The 21,080-nt window shown below is 40.3% G+C and overlaps 1 protein-coding gene across 1 annotated transcript in view; it reads left to right on the forward strand.

The window, feature by feature from the left end:
* GALNT7 (polypeptide N-acetylgalactosaminyltransferase 7) overlaps positions 1–21,080 on the forward strand; it is a 43,470-nt gene that overhangs the window by 7,311 nt on the left and 15,079 nt on the right. The window contains exons 3-6 of the mRNA XM_009272362.1: positions 10,883–11,049; positions 17,089–17,219; positions 17,476–17,555; positions 19,439–19,621. Of these exons, the coding sequence (XP_009270637.1) occupies positions 10,883–11,049; positions 17,089–17,219; positions 17,476–17,555; positions 19,439–19,621 (561 nt within the window). The remainder of the gene's footprint in view (positions 1–10,882; positions 11,050–17,088; positions 17,220–17,475; positions 17,556–19,438; positions 19,622–21,080) is intronic.

Raw genomic sequence — 21,080 nt, forward strand, 5'->3', positions numbered from 1 at the left:
TTTTTTTTTTTTTTGCCATTGACTGGAAATTTGGTAAATCCAGCTATTTTCTCCCTCTTTCCATCTGGAAAAAATAAAGAAATTGTCCATGTCCTCTCAGCCCCGTGACTGAGGGTATGAGATGCTGAATGAGTCCTTGGGCCAGGCCTCTGTTGTGCTTCTTCCAATCTGTTTTATTACTTTCCATGGTGTAGCTAAAGACAGGCAAGGCAAAGCAGGCACAGTGCTGGCCAAAGGGGCTGTGACATTTGGAGCTGTGGGTAAAAGCCTAACTGAAGAGACCTGCTGCAAAATCAGTCCTCCGATTCAATAGGTTTAAAATAGAGACCTAAGTGAAGTGACTATCACTTTTAGAAGTCCAGTTGCATGAAGTCTGTGGTTAATTGTCATGTCGAACCAATGAAAGATGTTCGTTCTTACGTTCTCATGGAAGACGTTAGTTCTGCTGCATGACTATCTAAGCAGAAAGTGTTGTATAATAATATCAGCATGTTTAAAAAAATATTAATACACATACCAGTGTTAAATGTTGTCATTGTGTGTTGGCCTCCTGACGAGGAAGAGTCAAACTGCATTTTGCTTTTTAGGTCATTGTCCTAAATGGATCCTTGCAGGACGTAGCCTTATGCTTTTTATTCACAGTGGCTGTTGCTAATAACTGGTTTGTTGGGGGAGAAGGTATTAATTTGGCGTTGGAAGCTTCTTCATGATGAGGATGATGGGATGGATGTGCCCTTGGGTAAAACCACATTGGCTATCCCCAATCACCTTCTCCTTTGTGCACTTGGAAATGCCTTCCAGCAGCATATACTGGTGTCATCTTTCCAGGGGCTGAGATTAGGCTGGCTGGCTGTAGTTCCCTGGTTCCTCATTCTTGAAGGTGGGCATGGCGTTTGACTTTGCCAGTCCTCAGGAACCACCGTCAAGCACCAGGACCTTGTAAAAATGGTAGAGCGTGACATCACAATGACACCACAAGCTCCCTCAGTGCCCTCCAGTGCAGCCCATCCAGTCCCATGGACTTGGACTGTGTTTATCCCATTTGCTGTGATGTCCAGTGAAGTGGTCCCTGACCCACCCTTCCTTTATGGTGGATATTCCTTCACTTCTGCAGACTTTGCCACTAGACGTAGGGACTTGGGAGGTGTGACAGCAAACCTTGCCAGTAGAGACTGAGGGAAATCAGGTGTTGAGCTTCTCGGTCTTTTCTGTGTCCTTTGACACTAAGTTGCTTCTCATTCAGCACTAAACTTGTGTTTTCTTTAGTCTTCCTTTTGCCTGTAAGCCCTTCTCGTTGCCCTTCCCATCTCATGGATTTCAACTCCACTGGAGCTTGCCTTTAATTCTCTCTGCATGTGCTCAGGCAGTATTTCTGTACTCTTGTAGGTACCCAGTCCATGCATCTACCTTCCCCACTCTTCCTTTTTGCACTGGAGCTCCATCAGGAGTTCCTGGTGCAGCCAGGTGGACTTTCTGCCATGTCTCTGACTTACTGCACGTGGGAATGGGCTGTTCTGTGTTTCGGGGAGGTTGTCCTCAAAGAAGCCATTCCTGGGCCCTTTTTGGCAAAGTTGCAACACCTGAAATCATGAACTTCTCATGGCAGATGTTACGAAACATTTGAATGATGATTCCTTTATGAAAGAGTCAAAAAGGGAGAGGAAACTGCCTGATGGACAAAAGCAGTGATGACTACGAGTGTGGAGCTCTGAGAAGAGGCTGTCTGGTGTATGGTTCATTTCAAGAGTTGCACCTGGTCATACAAGACCAAAGCAATGTGAGTTGTTCCAAAGAGTCTGCATTCAGTATTTCTAAAAAAAAATACGTATCTACAATGCATTAGTTGCAGTAGTCTCTTTGTAGTTTATCTCAAAAACACTAAGAAGCAATGCAAGTTTTTTTCCTTTGTGAAGCTCACTTTCACAGAACACCCCCATCTGTATCTACTGTTTCCATTGGTCTATTTTGCTGGGTTTGGGTCATGCTTGTTGCACTTTGGGTTGAAATTTAAGGCAACAAGCATTCTCTTAAAGTACATTGTAAGTGATGCTCTGTGAAACTCCCTATCTGTCCTATTAACTAACTTACATTACTGTAGAGCCCTTAAGCCAGGGATGTTCATACTGGTGATCAGATTTCATGCCAGGGTAATTAACTGTGTTGGCTGTAAGAAAGGATCAGTGCTCAACACGCTTTGCTCAGGCTTGATATGCTGCTGTTATCCAATCCATGGAAGACTTGCTTACAAATTATTCTTACTGACCCAAAGGGTTTTAGTCTTTTGACTCTACTTAAGCTAGATATTTTTTGACAGCTTCTGTTGACAAATGTTGCAGGAATTTTATCCTGAGTAGTTTGACTGGGAGAGGAAGCATCATGACTCTTTGTGAATGTTTATGGCATCAGACAAATTAATCTCTGACTGGATTTTTATTTTTTCTTCAGTATGACAATAGATAACTGCTGTCGGGTCACCAATGTGAGCCAGAATTTCAGCTGCATCACCCCCACACCTGTCAGTCTGATCATGGCAAAATAATTTTAAAGTCTTTTTTCCTTCTGTGGATTATTCAGATTGACTTTTCCTTTTTAATGACGTTATTGCTGTTACAGGGCATGCCCCCTGGGCCATACAAATTCGTACTTGAATAATTGGATCTGTTGCCATGGGTCACCTTTTAACTTCAAACAGAACAACTGGCAATAAGCTTTTGTTGAAAAACCTGAAAAAGTAACTCTTCCTTGCTTGAGTACAATGCATCTTGTGTACAGAAATGTATTTTTGGACAAGTGTTTTTGCAGCTCATGACATTTAGTAAAACAAACAGGGAATGAGAACTGGCTTGGTTTTAAAAATCATACATGTAGTTTTGAAGGGCGTTTTATTTTTTTTATTATTTTCAGTACAGCAGAGGAGGGAATTCTTGCCAAAAATAAAGACTTCTGACTTTACTTAAGAATACACACATGTAGAGCTGTGTGTTAATAAAGCAGAGCTGTTAGTAAAGATATTTTTCCTGTCATAGTTTGACAGTGGCAGCTTGGACCCTTTGGTTGGTCCAAGTGCTATTAAAAATATCAAACTGTATAGAAAATTTTTGGTGCTGGACTGGAGTCGAAAAAATACTGAAATCTTTAGTTATAAACAATTACTCAGGGTATGAAATAAGGCAGATGAATCTTGGCTGCTCATTAGAAATGGATGGTCTTTTTACTCTGGGCAAATAACATGAATTTAATATGTTCTCTTACAGTAAGTAGTTGTCCAGTCAATCTTGTTGTAGCTAAGGACGTTGAATAGAAAAGCTCTGGAGTGGAGACTGCTTTATTCAGGAATGTGATTAGTTCCTTAATTATAGCACTGTGCAAATTACATATTTGATACTGTTATATGAAAAAAGATTTCAGTAATTACTGTTGGTATCTGTGTCATTGGAAATGGAACATTAGGGACTTGGTTTCATTTCACACGGTACCTTGGGAAAATCTTTTATTCAAGTGCCACATAGTACACTGGAACTGTTCTGTAACCAAGAAAACTAATTTTATAGCACGCACATAAATCCTTGTGTGCCTCGGCGAGAGCTGGGGTTGAGAATCAGGTGAATTACAGTGGTCACACTAAATCAGGAAGGCTGACTTTCCACTGCAGGTTATCAGCTGCCTTACTGCTGGCAAGACTCCTGAAGGAAAAAAAAATGTGTTTAAAATGTAATTAGCCATGTATTGTCAGAGCATCTCCTTGTGGTCAGGAAAGATTTGAATTCCAGGCATTGGTCTTAAAGCAAAACCAAGCATTTTCTGTTAACGTTTCAGGTCCCAGTAGTGAAAACTACAGTGAAGACGGATCCTGTGTCTCTTTAGTGTTGGCTGCTAGCATTTCAAATTTTAAGTTTCAACAGAGAAATAGTTCACTGAAGAGTACAAAGAAGTTGACAGAGGCACCGGCTGTGTTGTCTGTAGTTGGATTTACTTATCTGTGTGTGTGCGTCTGAAATGAGAAGACCGAGCTCTGAACAGGACCTCTTACTCAACAAAAATGTATAGCGCAGCGCCTGGAGTATATTTAAATTCTGCCTTAAACCTTGTCTTTGGAGGAGGGGGCAGAGAAAAGTCTGAGAGGTTTCCTGCAGCTGCTTGTGTAACTCTCCAGGTGCTGTCTTGCATCACAGAAATTTTGGGGCAAATGGAGGAAGCATTCTGTCAAATGAGTTGTAATCTGAATGTGAAACTAAAAAATTAAATGAACTTCTTATGCTCTGTCTTGTTCCCGTTAACCAGAACTTACTGTGGTAGAGCATTTAAATAAACTTGCATGATATAAGTTATAATTCAGTCAAACTGAGCATGGGCAGGAACTCCAAGGTTTAATACCTGATGAGCAAGGCATGGCAGAAATAAAGTGTTTCCGTGGGACTGAGCCCGCTGCCCCAAGCTTCTTTCTGGCCTTTTGTTTATTATATTAGGTAAAACTTGTCAGTGTTTCATAAATCCAAAATTATTCTCTTCTTCAGTTCTCTTCTGAGCTGTACGTAGGCAAATGCATTAAGCCATAACTTCCTAAACTAGCGCCTGCCTCAATGGAGAAGTGACGAGAATTGCCATATGGGACGAGTTGTAGCTTCTTACCAGTGTTTTCGGAGGGCACAGGGCTAGCCGATTCAGAGGGGAATGCATTGCAACAAACCACTCTTGTGCAGCTGACCCACAGCTGTCCCTACGCTGGTGCCGAGTGATCCGCTTGCCCCGTCTCCTCCCTGCGGTAGTGCATGGTGTGTCACGGTGCTGCAGAAAGGCTGGAGATGTGCGGGGAGATACTACACCACTTTAAACCAAAACAGGGAAGAAGAGGGCTTTGGCTCCATCTCTCTGTAAGCTGGCTTCCCCTTCCCCAAGGAAGGGAATTTATTTTAGCCCCGCAGCTGCCCCAGCTCTCTTGCCCTATTGTGTTTATTGCTTCAACTTTTTCAGCATTGGGCAAGTGATAATATGGGCAAGAATCTTGTGATTAAAAAAAAAAAAAAATGCAAAGTTTATTCCTTTAATTTTCCTATTAGCCCTAATGTTGGGTCTCTGTACAAACCTTGCCTTGAATTGGGATCGTGGCACTTTCAGAGGCATGACAGGAGACGTAGCTTGTGCTTCCAGGGGCACTAATGGCAAAATTCAGTCACATAGCCTTGCAGGCTACTTCAGGAGTGGAAGCAGACAAAGCTTGTAGCTATTGTAGAAATAGGAGATGCTCTTTCAGCATAGGTTTAAGCTGTTAGGTAGTGTGTAGTAGAGGTTTTGCTGCTGTCTGCTGAAGGGAAAACAATACTCAGCTGAGCAAACTGTCCTTCGTGGGTTGTCTGTTCACTTCTCTTCCAGAACCCTGTTTTGTAAATTGACTAATTTTATATTAACGTTGATGATGCATAAAAATATCCTGTAAGGATTCATAGGTAACAAATACAGTATTAACATTAGATTTACTTAGTCATATCTTAACTAAATGCCCCGTTCTGTAGTCTGCTTCTGTCTAGACTTAGACAATGATCCGTTTGACTTGCAGGCAATCAAGCAGCTGGTCTCAGCCAGGACCTTGGTGGTGTCAACCGTAGAGATGAGCAAACTGTTGAAGGTGTTTTGTGAAAGAAACTCTCATCCGTCTTCTTAGGGGGTAGATGCAGTTTACTGCAGTAGTCACAATAAATTGATGATCTAAAATAACAAGCAGCCTAGAATTCAGTATTGAATTACGTAAACAGTGTGCTGTCTGCTGAATGACTGTGTCCTTACAAGAACAGAACAGCTTACTAGAAAAGGAAGCTGCAGGTGAAAACAGAGCTCCTAACATATTTTTAGGCTCTGCTAGTGCTAGAGCCCCTCAAAGAGTGAGAAATTGCATGCATGATAAAGCAATTATCAGTAGGCGATGATGGATATCACTATGAATCTCATACCACTTTAAACATGAAATAAAACTTAAAATACAATTTAAATTTGTGAACAGTTTTATTACTGGAGAAGAGAGATTCCATTTCTTAACATCAATTACAATTTCAGGATAAATGCTGAATTGGGACCTTCAGCTTTGTACTGATTCAGGGCTGTCAGCTTGGAACAGCTGACTCGAGCTTCTTAGGAGTTGGCTGCTGGAGTGGTTACAGGAATGCGATGGCAGCTGCCTGCTCTCTCAGAGAAATCTGCTGCTGCGTTTTGGTCTGAGCACACAAGTATAGTGCTTTAAAATCCAGAGAGGGGACTGATGTCAACTAGATAGTTGACCTGAGGAAGGTGGTATCAGGATAGAGAGTCAGTTGCAGCCACAGTATCTCTTAATTTTCTCTGGAGCTTAGGTGCTGATATGCTAGGTAAGTTAGGAATTCAGGATGACATGAGAAGCTCTTCTGTTGGCTCGAGGTCTGGAATTGCCCTCTAAGTATCTATCTGATTTGGGCTTACCCTTAAGCTGCTGTTGAGGTGCTCTCCTTGTTCGCTTCCAGCATTTTTGCTTGATGGCTGTATTACTCTTCCAGGAGAAGCAGCCTCTAGCCTGGGCTTTTTTTTTAGCCTGAGGAAATTTGAGCCTACATCTGTCACTGCAGGGGCTGCTAACAGGGAGGCTGTAGGGTCATCCGGTCCTTGGAGCATGTACCCACGATCACTTTTGTGGGGCCAGGGGACATCGGTAAGAGCAAGCCAATGAATAGGGTACAAAGCTGAAAGAGCAGAAGTTTCCTCAAGCCAAGGAGTGCTCCAGCCTAGATCTCCAACTGCTTGTGCAGAGGCGTCCTCCGTAAAAGGGCTCTTCTCCTGCTGTGGCTGGTGCACAGCTTTGATCACGGGACAGGGACGTTAGTGTAGCGCGGTCTCCAACAGTACTGTTCCCTCCCAGGGGTGGAGAGGGAGTAGGACTAACTCACATCTTAAATATGCAGGCTAATAGAAGAAATGTTACTCGCTCTTGTTTCTCCACTGTATCTTTGGAAAGGTTTCTTCTCACTCCAGTGATGAGTCAATCCATGTTTTTGCTCAGTAATACCAGTGCTGATTTGGGGATGGGAAGTTTTTATTCGTGGACTGATCTGAAGATGTTGCTTCCTTTCACCCATGAGTTCCCTGACGAAAGGAAGCAAACAGAGCTGCTCTTCCCTGCAGCACTGCCCAGGGAAGGTGTTGCCAGCCCTTCACAGATCTGTGCGTGCCTGCTCCTTCTTGCCCCATACAATAACTCTTTACAGGAGTCAAGAAGAATGATGTGAAGTGTCTAGAGGCAAGACTAGCTTAAGGATGCTACCCTCTCATTCCTCTATATCTGCTGCAATGTGCCGTCCTCTCAGCTATACCAATAAGAATTCAAAATAAATTTTTAAAGCGAGTTTTTGTTTACTAATTCAGTTCACAGCATTATCACCACAGCTGGCCTGCAGGCTACACCTGAAAGGGCACCATGCTACCGTATGTGGGCAGGACAGCACCCGGGGGATGAAGCTAGAGGTTGAAATGTGTTTAAATCCTCTTTGTCACAGACCCTTTTGTACTCTGAATGTGTCCCGTGCCAGTTTCCAATAGCTTGCAGCTTTTGCCTGGATGCTCGTATCTACTTGATCCTATCTTTCAAAACTGAGGCATGAGCCTGAGAAATTCAGGCCTTTTCCCTTTCTGGTGCCTAAAATTTACAGGGAAACTAATACTGTAAAATTCAGTTTCAAACACAAGGAAAACGTTTATGGTTACTTGGTATTTGGTTTGCCAACCACTGGGTGTCAGTGCTGCTCCATTGAAGAAAGACTCTTCCCCACTTCCTTGCCTGTGGATGTGAAGGAAACAAGAGCCGAGGCTCCTGATTTTTGTCGCTCAAATAATTGAGCAATGTTTGAATTTCTTGGAAAAATTGCCACAGAGATTAAAATATGCATTAATCGCATGTATCTAAAACAACTACTGTGTTTCAAACCTCTAATTCTCAATGCAAGACAAGAGGCAAGGTTGTGCATACGAGTTACTGCAGTCATTTGGAGCTTATGGGCTTAATGAGTCAGTCTGTTGACTGTCCAATAAGTGAAATAAAGTCTCTGGAAAAAACTAAAACTATGATCTTACCAGAGGTATAAATGTAGTGCTTTTATGGCTTGCAAATGGCACATTTAGCAACACATGATTTTTCAAGTTTAAAAAGCAAAACGTGCTGACAGATTTGAGGAGATTAAGTTGGATATGTAGCGAAAAGCCTGTCTAGACCTCTGGTTTTATGTTTTTAAAATGTATTAAATACAGATCAAAAAATGCTTATAAATTGCTCACAGATGTGTTGTTCAATTCAGGCTTTTGTAATAGGTATGGCTTTTTTAAATTAAGTTACTTACTGTCATTCTTACGCTCTTCACCATTTTGTTCCTAAAAACGACTCACCTACACTACAGGAAGTGGGCGAAATAAGCAAGCAAAAGATTGGGGGGGGGGGGTGCAGTGTTTGCTTTGTTTCTTTTGTTGAAGAAGTCTGAAGTGTCGTGGCTGTCTGTGTTTTTAATTGGAGGGCAGAAAAGTTTCCTAGCTAAACTTCTGAAGGTGCAGGTCAGTGGCACAGTGTAACCTGCATCAGATACTGCCTTCTCCTTTGAGGCAAGAGGTACTATTATTTTCCACTAACTTTTACATAGAGCTTTTGAATGGCGTTCAGCTGCCATGCTGATTTTGAATGTATAACATCCCATTTTCCTCCATTTTAACGTAACTGTATCACCAAAATTAATCCAGGTGAATATATGTGTAAAGCAACCAGTTCCGTTATTAAACAAACAATGGAGAATCTTTCTTTTACACAGCCGACTTAATGCACCTAGGTAGCATATCCATTTTATTTCTGCAAACAGCTAAATAAGTTGTCGACAGCTTAAATGCTTGTGCTACAAATTAAAGTATTGTGATCTGAAATCAGCTGAAACCTTTTGAGAGGGATCTGTGGAAGGCAGGCATCAGTGGCCTGAACCGTGCATTTTAAACAGTCAGTCTAGCACTTGTATATTGGTAGCTTATAAATATGATGAGCTGTGGCTACTTCAGGCATAAAAACAATTGAGCTGGAGGATTTTAGTCAGTAAACCATACTTGTAGAGATCGTGCTGTTTCAGAGGTTGCTTACAGCATGCCTAGGAGAAGAAATGCCTTATTAGATCTGACTTAGTTATAGACTGTTTTGATTCTGTAATTTTCTTTTCCCACAGGACCAAAATGAATAGTATGTTTCTACCAATTTCTTTTTTTTCTGGTGGGTGAGAAATACATATTGATGCCGTTCACTGAAGATAAGTGAAATACGTCCTTCTTCACCAAAGAAATGCTCTTTAAATGCCTATAGATCTGTTATGTGAGTTCTTTCCATGTTTAACTTAATTTAGTTTCAGAAACTCTGGTGATTTCTGATGATTAAGGTAATTTCTTTTCAAACACAGGAATGTTCCTGTGCATTTAAGCTTTTTATTGTATATAGAGAAATACAACTACGGAAGTCTGTGCATCCATAACTTAAAATTTCCATTTGTCAAGAATAATTTCTTAATACATGATAGTTGTCTTTGAAAAGTCAGATTCTCTCTAGTAGAGACATTACTTGCTGAAAGACAAAAAAAGGAAGCCTTTTGCCCATTGAAATCAAAAGTTCTATGTCTCTGGATTTGGTGACAGAAATTGCGTTGTTACAGTTGGAAAAGGGGCTAGTGGTCAGGTAGGGAAACTTCCAGGTAAGGAAATACCTGGACTGGTTGTAATTAGGGAGACTGTGAACACTCATTTAGGGATGCAGTTGGGGAAATGGACATTACAATTGCAAATGAAATGCGTTGTTGATAAATATGATAAATATTGGAAAGTGTGGACTGAATTACTCATATTGCTTGTTTCTAAATCATCTGTAATACCTCAGGAAAAAAGACCTGAGTCCAGGTCCACAGTGAAATTGAAATGCAAAACGTTTTAAATGGATACAGAACTGCTTTTCATGGCATGCCAAGCTGGAACCCTGGGTGGGTTTGGTGACTTTTTTTTTTTTAGCTACATTTGTTATACCTAGAAGTTTAACCATGAATAATAAACAGTAAAGATCACGTCTTGTTTGCCATGGGATTACATTTTTCCCACGAGTGACTATGGTTTTCTGGCAGTTTTTGCAAATTGAGATAGTTTTATGCAGAACAGCTGACGTGAGCATTTCACATGCTGCTGCTGTACTTCTACCAAGATTACTTACTATGTTTAAATGTATTTTATTGTGAAGGGGCAGAAATCAATGATTTTTGCCTTGCCACAACAATGTTTGTAACTTTGCTAAGTATGCAGATTCTGCACGTGGACTGTATAAAGCCAACAGAAACACTTCATAGACAGTCCTTCTACTGGGTAAATCTGATTTAGAGAGGCTTAGAAAAAACCAGCACTGTCTTATTGTGTGTTATGCAGTAGGTGAGCCAAATGCACAGTCCATCCTAAATCGTGGTTATCTGATGGTTTGAAGAAGATTCCCATCTTGGCAGCCACAGTTTGGGGCTTTTCTTCCCCTGTTCTCTACCGGCCGCGCAAGCAGCAAGGTGGTGGTGGTAGGGATGTTTCTCGGCGGGGTCCGTGCAATGCCATCCACCTACACAAGAGGAAGCATGTAGCTGTTGAGGCAGCAGTTGTCGTTCACCAGCTACATCCTCTCTCAGGAGGAAAAAAGGCTCACTGGCTGGAAGCAAGCTGCTTATTTGGGCCTCGTACCCTTTGTGATGCACTTAAGTTATACATCCTGTTTCTCTTTAATCTGAAGGATAGCCATCAGTGAAGATTTCACTTGCACAAAGATGTTGTTAAGTAGTTCTGTAAATGATAATGTGAAAACTAATAAAATAAAATCTTTTTACAGATGCAAATACTGGCATTATGATGATAACCTGCTCACCTCCAGTGTTGTCATTGTCTTCCATAATGAAGGATGGTCCACACTCATGAGGACAGTGCACAGTGTCATTAAGAGAACACCAAGGAAATACTTGGCAGAAATTGTGCTGATTGATGATTTTAGCAACAAAGGTATATTTGGAATATTAACACACTACTTAGAGAAAAGGAAACTTCATTTGTTTTAAAAATAAGTTTTCTTTTTATTTATTACCTGCCATGGATTGAATTGACTCTGCAAGAAAAGTAAGTTGCTTTTTCACAGTCCTTTCAGTTTTCGGTGAAGGGAAAGCTCTTTTCTGATGAACCGGTGTCATAAAGGTGGCAATCCTTTATGTATATTCAGCTGTTTGAAATACAGGGTTTGTGGTGGGCTCTCTTCCACAGTTGTGGAGTTGTATATAGTAGAAAGCTAGGATAGCTAGTACGTCTCTTAGCCCTTGTGAAAACAAGGAGTTTTAAGAGTATTGAAGGAGTTTGAGTTAAGCCTGTTAGGAATAATTTCTTTCTTTATTCCACATAGAAATCCAGATTCCTTTTTTTTTTTTTTTTTTTAATACTATAATAAAAATGTATCTAAGGGTGTTGAATTATTCTGATTCATTTTCACTATCTTTTTAATTTTTAACATCCTTTTTTTCATTGAACATCATGTTGAGGTGGTTATTGTTTCTTATTGGAGGGAGGGGCGTTTAAGAATTTAAGTGTGTTTTAATTTCTGCCTTTCTTTGAGTCCTGTGTATCAGTGGTTTCAGAAGTCCAGAGGTTTTCCTCCTCCTTTGTAATATACGTTGTGGTCTTGGTTTATAGTCATGATGTATGTACTTATATGTGATTCTACAAATGTAAACATACACTGACTTTTTTCCTTTAATGGTGGTATCTTCAGCGTTAATGCAGATCAAAGCTGAATACAGAGAAGAACTGAAAGTGGTATGCTAGAGGTATAAGATGATTTATATAGAGGAAATCAGTCTGGTTTTAAACTTTAAACAAATTTGAAAACAGTGCATCAAAACTGCATGTTCTGCAAGATTTTATTGCAGCATGGTTCTTGAATAGAAGTTGACAGAGAAAAAGAGCAGATGCATAAATAAGAATACAACTTTGAGCGTGCAGGATGACAGTCTCTTCTAGACAACAGTGATGATGGCTTTTAGGAGCCCAGGCAAGTTTGAACTGGTCAGCACCATAGGATACATTCCCTTCACCCTCCTCTTTGTTTTTGTAATAGCTGAATTGGGTAGTGGCATGGAAAGCAAATGACTGTTCTGAAACTCCCATTTTATCAAATGATCTGGGCTTCTCCCAGTTCCAGCCTCACAGGAGGAGTTGTTTTCTGCAGGTATACCCAGTGTAAATTTTAAAACTGAACTCATCACACAGTCAGGGTTGCCTTTTTTGAGTATAAATCACTATTAAAAATAAGTATTGTATGTTAATTTTTACATCATACTGGTAGGTAGGTATCATTTTCTGTTTGTTTTTACAGGAGAGGAAAAGTTACCTGTATTGTAAACTTGACTACATCTGGCTTAGTCTAATAAAGATACTGAACACTACATTATAGTCTCCTGTATCCTTTTACAGCTTTTGAGAATTTGGCTTAGATATACACACACGCTATAAAACACAAAATATCTTCTCTCCTAAGGGATATAATTTTAATAATTCAGGCAGCAGACATGTACTGTGTTTTTCCTTTTCAGCTGGGATCACAGCTTTCCTTCAGAGCTATTCAAGGACTGAGTTAGCTGTATAAAATAACTATGACACTGATGGTCTCTAGAAAAACTACCAGATTTTTAACTAATTATTGGACTCAGTACTGGGGTTTCACGAGTTGTAGCTGACTCTGTGCTATGTATATGTAATTCATGGAATGAGTTTGTCTGGCATAACAACTGGTACTAGTTTTCTAATATATGACAATTGTTAAATAAAGGCAATATTTTTCAAGAAATTTGTTCTGAAATGCAGAACTTTACTTACGCTCTCTGCTCATATATGAATGGTTAGCAGATACAGCTAGCCTGGACCTAACATCCAGCAGACCCTTGTCTCTATATTTCCCACACTTCATTTTCCCAAATAACTTTCTTGACTCAGAAAATTCAGTAAAGCAGGCTCAAGATGCAATTTTCTCATGTATGAGTGACTGGAAAACAAGCACAGACTGGAATGGCTCTGAACACCTTGCTGCAACTGTACTGTTTCGCTATAATAATTCTTCAAACTGCTTTAGGCTATTACTTGGTAAACATAATTAACTTAATTTCAATAATTCAAATTGCATTCTGGATGAAAAATGGCCGAGAGAGTAGAACCTTGCTCCACTTCTTTCTCCCCAGAGAGAAGCATGAACTAGTACGGGCTGTGGAGTGTGCCAAGCTGCCTGAAGAGATCTCCAGTTGTTAGGAGAGCTGCAAAACACACTCTTAATCATAGCAGAGCTGCTGGTGGCTTTTTTCTTTCTCAGCCAGAAGAAAAGCAGTACTGACAGCACAGATACAGGATTTTCTCCTTCCCCACCTGCTTTCAGACTGCACACTTCTTATCTGCCTTTCCACCTGGCAAAGAACGTCTTACATTCTTTGAGACTAATGTTGAGGGACACAGAGGCTGGACTGGGTAGATGTTTGCTCACACTCAGTGTGACTGCCCTTATTTCTTAGCCACCGCCTTCCCCAGCGATATGAAATTAAAATGGAGCGTAGCGGTTGCAAACACTTCTAAATGCTGGCTCATAAAGAGCCCTGCCTGTCCTTCTTTACGAGAAATCCTCTTTCATCAGAAGGCAGTTACAGCTGCATAGAAGCTTATATATGTTATGCCTTACAGGGAGGAACAGTTGCAATGTTTGGAAAATGTTCTTTTCATTATAGTTCTTTGTATAAAGTCAGTTGGGAGCAGTCTTTTTGCTGAACAACACTCTCCCTTCCTTCCTTAATCTGTTCTGCAAACAGGAGGGTTTTGACCATGGAGAACTGCGCAGAGAGGTGTGCCGAATTCTGCTCGGGCATTTTTTTCCTTTGTCAAAGCACAAAGGGAACAGTAACAAGAAGATGATGCGAAGCTAATTGATTGATGCTAGTTCTGATATTTGCAATGGAGACCTCTGTATTAATGCATGTTAGAGTCCAAGAAGTGTTGCAGCAGCTTCTACCGCAGGGTCAGTGTGGGCATGCTGCTGCACGTGTGGGTTTTTTCCCCAGTTTTTCTTGTGTTTCTTGATAGAAACAGTTTATTTTGCTGTGAGTGCTAGCTGTATGGAGGATACAGCTGTTCTGGAAGGGCAGTGAGCACTCGTAACACCAGATTTTCTGAAGCTCCCTACAATTACAGTAGTGTATATAGGTCTTCAACGACTACTTGTTATGTATTTAGGTATCAACTTTATTTCTTTCTGAAACAGAGGTCAATATCTCAGCTGCTGCAGCTCGCCCATGCACCTGTAAAGAGTGACTACGAAGTAAATACCAGTGTTCACAGTAGTGTTTAAAGGCTTTGTCTACCTTTTGCATTTACTTTTTTTTCCTTTATCGCTATCTATATTTCCCACTGATGGAGTTTACCGTAAGATAACCAAAGGGGAAGTAATGAGCATAGACAGGTAACAGTATTTTTATTAACTCGTTTAACTGTGCTTGCAGTGGGGAAACTGAAGCATTAATCAGTGCTTGTGTTAGAGCTGAGAGCCCCACGTTAGTAGTATTACAGTACAGGGGACTCGGAGGCAGCTGCTTTAGGGAGGACTTGTGATACCATTTTTCTAGTTCTCAAACTGACATCCGTGAGTAGATGGGAAAAAAACAGCTTTCCTCCTTCCCCCCCATAGTCTGCAATGCCTAAGATCTTTTGGAGAAAAGATGTGGTTTTTAAAAACATTGATTCATGCATTGAGGCATGAGAGAAGAACCCAAAGAAGGGAAGACCAGATTGGTGGTTATAATATTTTTGAAGGGTAAAATACACATTTTTGAACAAAACCCAGAATTCTGTGAGGCTGTTGACAGATATCATAAATACACGTTCTAGGTGAACAAAATTTAACGCTGGCCAAACAGTATTTCTAACTGTAAAAGTATCAGGATTTTATACACTACTGTCATGCAGTCTTTGTAGTATGGAAAGGGGGGGAAATTCAGTTTTCTTGTGGGAAATAGCACTTGCTGCTAACCCTGGCACGGTTTCAGATAATGGACTGCAAAGTCCTGAGACTTGTACTGTAGAAAAGCTTTACACAATCAATATGACAGGTTTTTACAGCTCCCTGTGAGCCTTACGTTGTTGAACATTTGATAACTAAAACATTTGGCTTCGTAGGCAGGAGAGCTGGAAATAACTTCAGGTTTTAAATCTTTAAAACACTCCTGACAGTCCTTCTGTAACACCTACTTGGAATTTGCAGAATAAATAAAGGTGTGGTATAAAGATTCTGTTAGTAGCATTTCAGTATGACCTCATAACTCTGTTGATTTTCTCCTATAAAAAGTTATGTCACAGCTATCATATCATATCATATATTCTATATATATTAGAAGGCATGTTATTATATACAGCATATGTGATAAAATTGTTCTTTCTCTAGTTTGATATTTATGTATCCTTGAAGTTTTCCTAATGCACAAGGATTTACAAAAGAAATTGTAAATGTTTGTGGGAAGGGAGAAGAGGATACGTAGAACTTCTGGTTGAGAAGACCTCTTCTTTTATAAAGGTGAAGAGGAGGGATGATACGAGTATTAAAAGACAGTGGTTTCAGAAGATTGTTCTTTGGTAGAATTGCTGAATTTTCAAGTTTGGAAACTTCACTTCCAAAAAACACCATTTCCATTTCAATTATTTATATGTAGCTTTTATTTAAACTATAATTTTTTTAATACTTTTGGCAAGAAAATAAAGTATACTGAAACGTAAGTTGCAGCAAGCTCCAGACTTCAACCATTTTCATTCAGGGTGTGGAAAATACTGTTGCTGAAGCAACCTGATGGCTTGTTGCTGCTGAAAGGGACATCCTTCTCCTTCCACCTCTGCATGTCCCCTCTCCTGTTAGATCAGCACAGGCATGGCACGTAGCTGCCCCTCGGAGCTGGTGCAAACCAGTGCATGGAATCCTCAGCTGTAGCTTAGATGGCTTGTTTTGGTTCCCGACTGAGAGAAACTGAAGCTGTAGGCAATTCGTTCGAGCCTTTCAGTACAAAAATAGATTTTAAATGAACACCAGTAGTTAAATCAGCTTAGCCTCAAAGGGCAAGCGCCTGACTGCCAGCCCTTCTGCCTTTGTGAGTTTTTCTCAACAGAATCGTCTGTGCAAAAATATTATGCGACACTAGGATCCTTTTTTCAAACTGTGTGGTAGCAATGTGGTTGCCAGATTAGTTTGGCGAAGACCAATGTGCAAATACAAATCTGTAACCATTTAAGCGTAGCCCATCTTGATTCTTATGCGGTTACTCATCCCTTTGCTGACCGAGTCCCTCTGGCTAAAGTTTCCCTGGGTCTTTGCATTTTGTAGGGTCTGTAATGTGCTCGTCGCTATGATGAGCCACAGCTCGTTCGCTGCAGTTCTGGCCCTCCAATTGTTATTAATTTCATTAGAAGATTAGCATAAGACCACGCCAACTCCAAGAGGGAACATAATTTGAGTATGGTGGGTTTCTGTCTCAAGTTTCCAGATTTAATAGACTGACACAAAAAGTTGCAAGGCAAAAAGAGAGTGAGTGAAGAGAAATGTTTAACTGAAAAGTGGTGCCTTCAACTGTACGTGTGACGTTATCTGATGAGGAAAGGCCATATGCTGAAGTGTAGAAACTTCTCTGCCTGATTGAAATACAGGGGAAGACCAAGACCTGAAAGCCGCTATGTGATATATTGAAGTGACTGGGAATTGTCCACCCAGCTCCTCTGTGGCGTGGCCAACCACTTCAGGTGCTCTTTCTTCAGATGTGCCAGAGACAAACCTGTGCCGTGAAGTCAGAGAGCTCCAAGACTTGATCTCTTCAGGTTCAGTGTTTGTGAGCGGTAGTAGGAGCAGTTGAATTAAAGACTCTTAATCCTAAATATCTATAGATATTTTTAAGTAGAGTTGGATTTGGGTTGTACTAAGAGTACAAAACTGTTTATTATTAAACCTCACCAAAATAATTTTTTTTCTTTGTTATTTGATAGCACACTTAAAAGAGAGGCTGGATGAGTATATTAAGCAGTGGAACGGCCTTGTAAAGGTATTTCGAAATGAGAGGAGAGAAGGTTTAATCCAAGCTAGGAGCATTGGAGCCCAGAAGGCTAAACTTGGACAGGTAGGAGCCAGTTCACACACAAGTCTGTCTTTTTTTTCTTTTTTGGGAGGAGAGGTGGTAGTGGTTCCATGTTCAAATAGATGTGTAGAAAGGTAGTATTATGTTATTGATACTGTTTGAAAAAGAGATTCGTTTTACTCATTTAAGCTTCATTTTTTTTGTTTATAATATAAAAGTATTTCAATGTAAATAAGTTAATTAAATCATCGTGATCTCGTATACAGAAATATAAATGACTTTTTTTTTTCTTTTGAAGGTTTTGGTTTACCTTGATGCCCATTGTGAGGTGGGAATTAATTGGTATGCGCCACTTATAGCTCCTATATCTAAGGACAGGTAATGTTCTCCCATTATTTCCAGTGTCTGGCCTCTTAGGAAGAAAAAGTCACAGTAACAATCTTCACTTTTCAAACTATAGTCAGTATGGTTTATATCTATATCAATATATATCTATGTCAAACTATATCAATACTTGCTGTATGATGATTTTGTTATCTCCCAGCATAAAAGCTGTGTAAGGAGGAAGGAAAATAGTCAGGCAAATAAATCTCCAGATAGTTTATTTTAACGGGCATACTGAATATTTTGCTTAATATATATCTATAAGACAACTCTTGCCTTTTGCAGCGATCTGAGGGACTGTTATAAAAATGTTCTGTTCTGGCTGAATAAGGAGCCTGATTAAACAAAATAACTAAACAAAAATGTGATTTTTGGTAGAGGAAAAGTAGAAGTAAGTGTTTTGATTTAATGGGGATTTAAAGCCCCTGTGATCTCCAGAGTTTTATAACTTTCTCATCTTTGGTCTTGCAATATGGTCTTACTTGTTTCCTCTGAAGCGCTTTGGAGCGTTGCCTCTAGCGAACCGAGGCCAGGGCTTGAGCCTGTCTCTGCCACAAGCCCAGGCACTTGCTAGGAGTCAGTGATGGAAATGCTTGCGCTGTGTGCGTGGGATCTGTGAGAGGTGACAGAGGAGGGAGATCCCCAGGGGCTTCATTTCTTCCAGCTGTTGAAATGCTGCTGTTGCTGCGTGCTACCGCGCTCTTAGCTTGTGCGGTCAGGGGGTATGTGTGTTTAGGAAACCATGTGCTCGTTTAAACTCTGTAATCCCATAAAATAACTGCTTAATCCTAAACTATTTGTTAACCTGTTCTGGTAGTAACCAGAACTTTCTTGAAGAGGTGGGGTTTGTGTGTTTTAAAAGCTGTGACTCAGCTTCAAGACTATTTGGGCCAGGATACTAGACAGAAGGTGGAAATGCTTGTGAGCTTCCATCGAGTGTGTGTTACTCTTTTACACGAGAAAGGCAGGTGAGAACAGGCAGCTTTAGAGGCATCCTCCAACACCGCCCGCAGAGGCAGAAGATACGGGAGGACCAGGGGTGCCGAGGTGCACAGTGCCGGAGAGCAGAACTCAGCAGCTTTCTTCCAAGCCCTGGTCCCCTGGGTGCAGCATGCTGCCACTTCTGCCTCAAAGAAGAGCACAGCATTACCGTTTCTTCCCCCCGCCAACACTAGTTTTTCTATCTCATAGGATTTGACTTAAAAAGATGGAAGTGATCCAAGTTTGGTCACCGTGAAACTCATTTGGAAAATTTGGGGAGAATAACCAGATAATGTCTTTTTCTTGGTGAATATTCTATATGATAAATCACAATGAGGAGCATATTGCAAATCAAAAAGGAAAAATTCTACTGAAGACTGCTGCTAGGAGCACCAGTGACGTTTTTTTATCCTGAGAGGCTGGATTTGCAGGGCAGTTGAATAGGACAGAATAGTGAAAATCCATGTTTACACTAGTAAAAGCTAAGAGCTTATCATACTTGCTGACAGCTAAGAACTGGTATGAATAGAAATTATGGGAAATAATAATACTGTGAGAACCCTAGCCCTCTAAAGGCTCCTCTGTTGCCTCCAGCAGTGCTTTATTAGAAGACCGATGTCAAGAAATACACATAAAGGAAAAAGTATTGGTAAATGAATTGATATATTAGCATTTCAGACCTAACTTCTCTGCTTTCAGAACCTCTTAAAACAACATAAAGAAAGGACTATCTCTTTTTTCTTCTAATGAGGCTTCATTTTTTAATATGTTTACAAGTGACTTTTCATATAAACTGCTTTATAAGATTGATGATTAATGGTGTGAATTTCAGATTAGACAGATTACTCCTCTGAAATTGTATTTTGCTCTTTCTTTCCCTTCTATAAATGTTTCAGAACTACATGTACTGTACCTCTAATAGATTACATAGATGGGAATGATTATTCCGTTGAGCCACAACAAGGTGGGGATGAAGATGGTTTTGCCAGAGGGGCCTGGGACTGGAGTTTGCTATGGAAACGAATTCCGTTAAGCCACAAGGAAAAGGCCAAACGAAAACATAAAACTGAGCCTTATCGGTAAAGAGAGCTGTTTACATTCTGTGACTCGTAATGAATAATTGTCTAAACCCTTTCGTTTTTCCCTCCCTTTCCCATGAACTACGGTCGGTGCACGTGTGCCACGCGGGTCCTTGCACATAACCGCATCTTCCCTGCCACCATCCGCCACCCTGCAGAACCACATGCACTGTGCCGCTTATAGATGTCATAGATGGCAACACTTATAAGATTGTGCCGCAAGGGGGTGGTGACGAAGATGGGTTTGCTAGAGGAGCGTGGGATTGGAGTATGCTATGGAAGAGGGTTCCCTTGACCAAGCGAGAGAAGGAAAGCAGAAAGACAAAAACTGAACCGTATCGGTAATCACTAAATCACTTACCCGTTTCTTTTTTTCTGAAGTCAATATTGATCCACTAAAACTTGCATGTACTTCTCGCCTGAAAATCTTCATCTTTCTAACCACACCCGCTGCTCTGTTTAATCAGACCTGTTTGCCACAACTGACTATTTGCTCAAAATACCTTTGCTATCTTGTGTTGCCCCTCCATTCCTGCTTTTGTGTGGTTAATAGGGTGCACATTAGAATGACAGGGTTTTGTTTGGCAAAGTAAAATACTGTATGACTTTGTTTCCAGGGAAAACTTTATTTAGCTGTGATACTTTTTTAAAAGTAGTGATGGAAACAATAGTGCTTATTTAACCATTTGATTTGAAATAACCAGCATGCTGTGAGTATTTATAATAGCCGGTAATGCATAAAATCTGTAGCCTGCTGTCACGGCTTGATGCATGCATACAGCTCATGGATTATGCATGTGCATCAAAAAAATCCCTTTTGTCATATTTCTCCCACTTGCTTCATAATAGATCACATCTGACAACGAAGCATACTATTTAAGAATCTTGGCTAGATCTTTTCTAAGGTCTCGGTATGTGGGGATTTTAATTTAATACACATAAAAAAATAAAAGAAAAAACCACCACCTTTATTTTCTGGGAATACTCCAATAACTTTCACAGAAGTCCCACCTTTTTCTTTCGCTTTGTCGGGGGGTATGTTTTCTTCCCAGCGAACAGAAACTGGCTAGAAACCCTAGCTTAGAAACTAGGGTTTCTGGATGGCTTTTCAAGACTGGGAGACTGTGTTTCTGCTGTTTTTTATTACTTTCCCCTTCACACTTAACTAATCGTGTTACTACATTTGACAGCAATCCTCACATCTTCAGAATCTAATGTCTTCTATTGCTTGTATATATGATTTAAACATTGTAAGAACTGATATTGGTAATTCCCTATCCTCACCCATGGTTGTTCTCTGCTAAAATGGCAACACATGCAAGGAAGTTATGAAGCTTTGATCTGTTTTGTATATAGTATAAATAATACCATTTTCTGACAAGGCTGTCCGCATTGGAACTTTAATATTCACTTAGAGGGGGATAAACTATTTCAAACATCACTGTTGTGTTCTGTGTTT

This window comes from Aptenodytes forsteri, unplaced genomic scaffold (genome assembly GCF_000699145.1).
Source record: "Aptenodytes forsteri isolate BGI_AS27 unplaced genomic scaffold, ASM69914v1 Scaffold13, whole genome shotgun sequence".
NCBI classification, from domain to species: Eukaryota; Metazoa; Chordata; class Aves; order Sphenisciformes; family Spheniscidae; genus Aptenodytes; species Aptenodytes forsteri.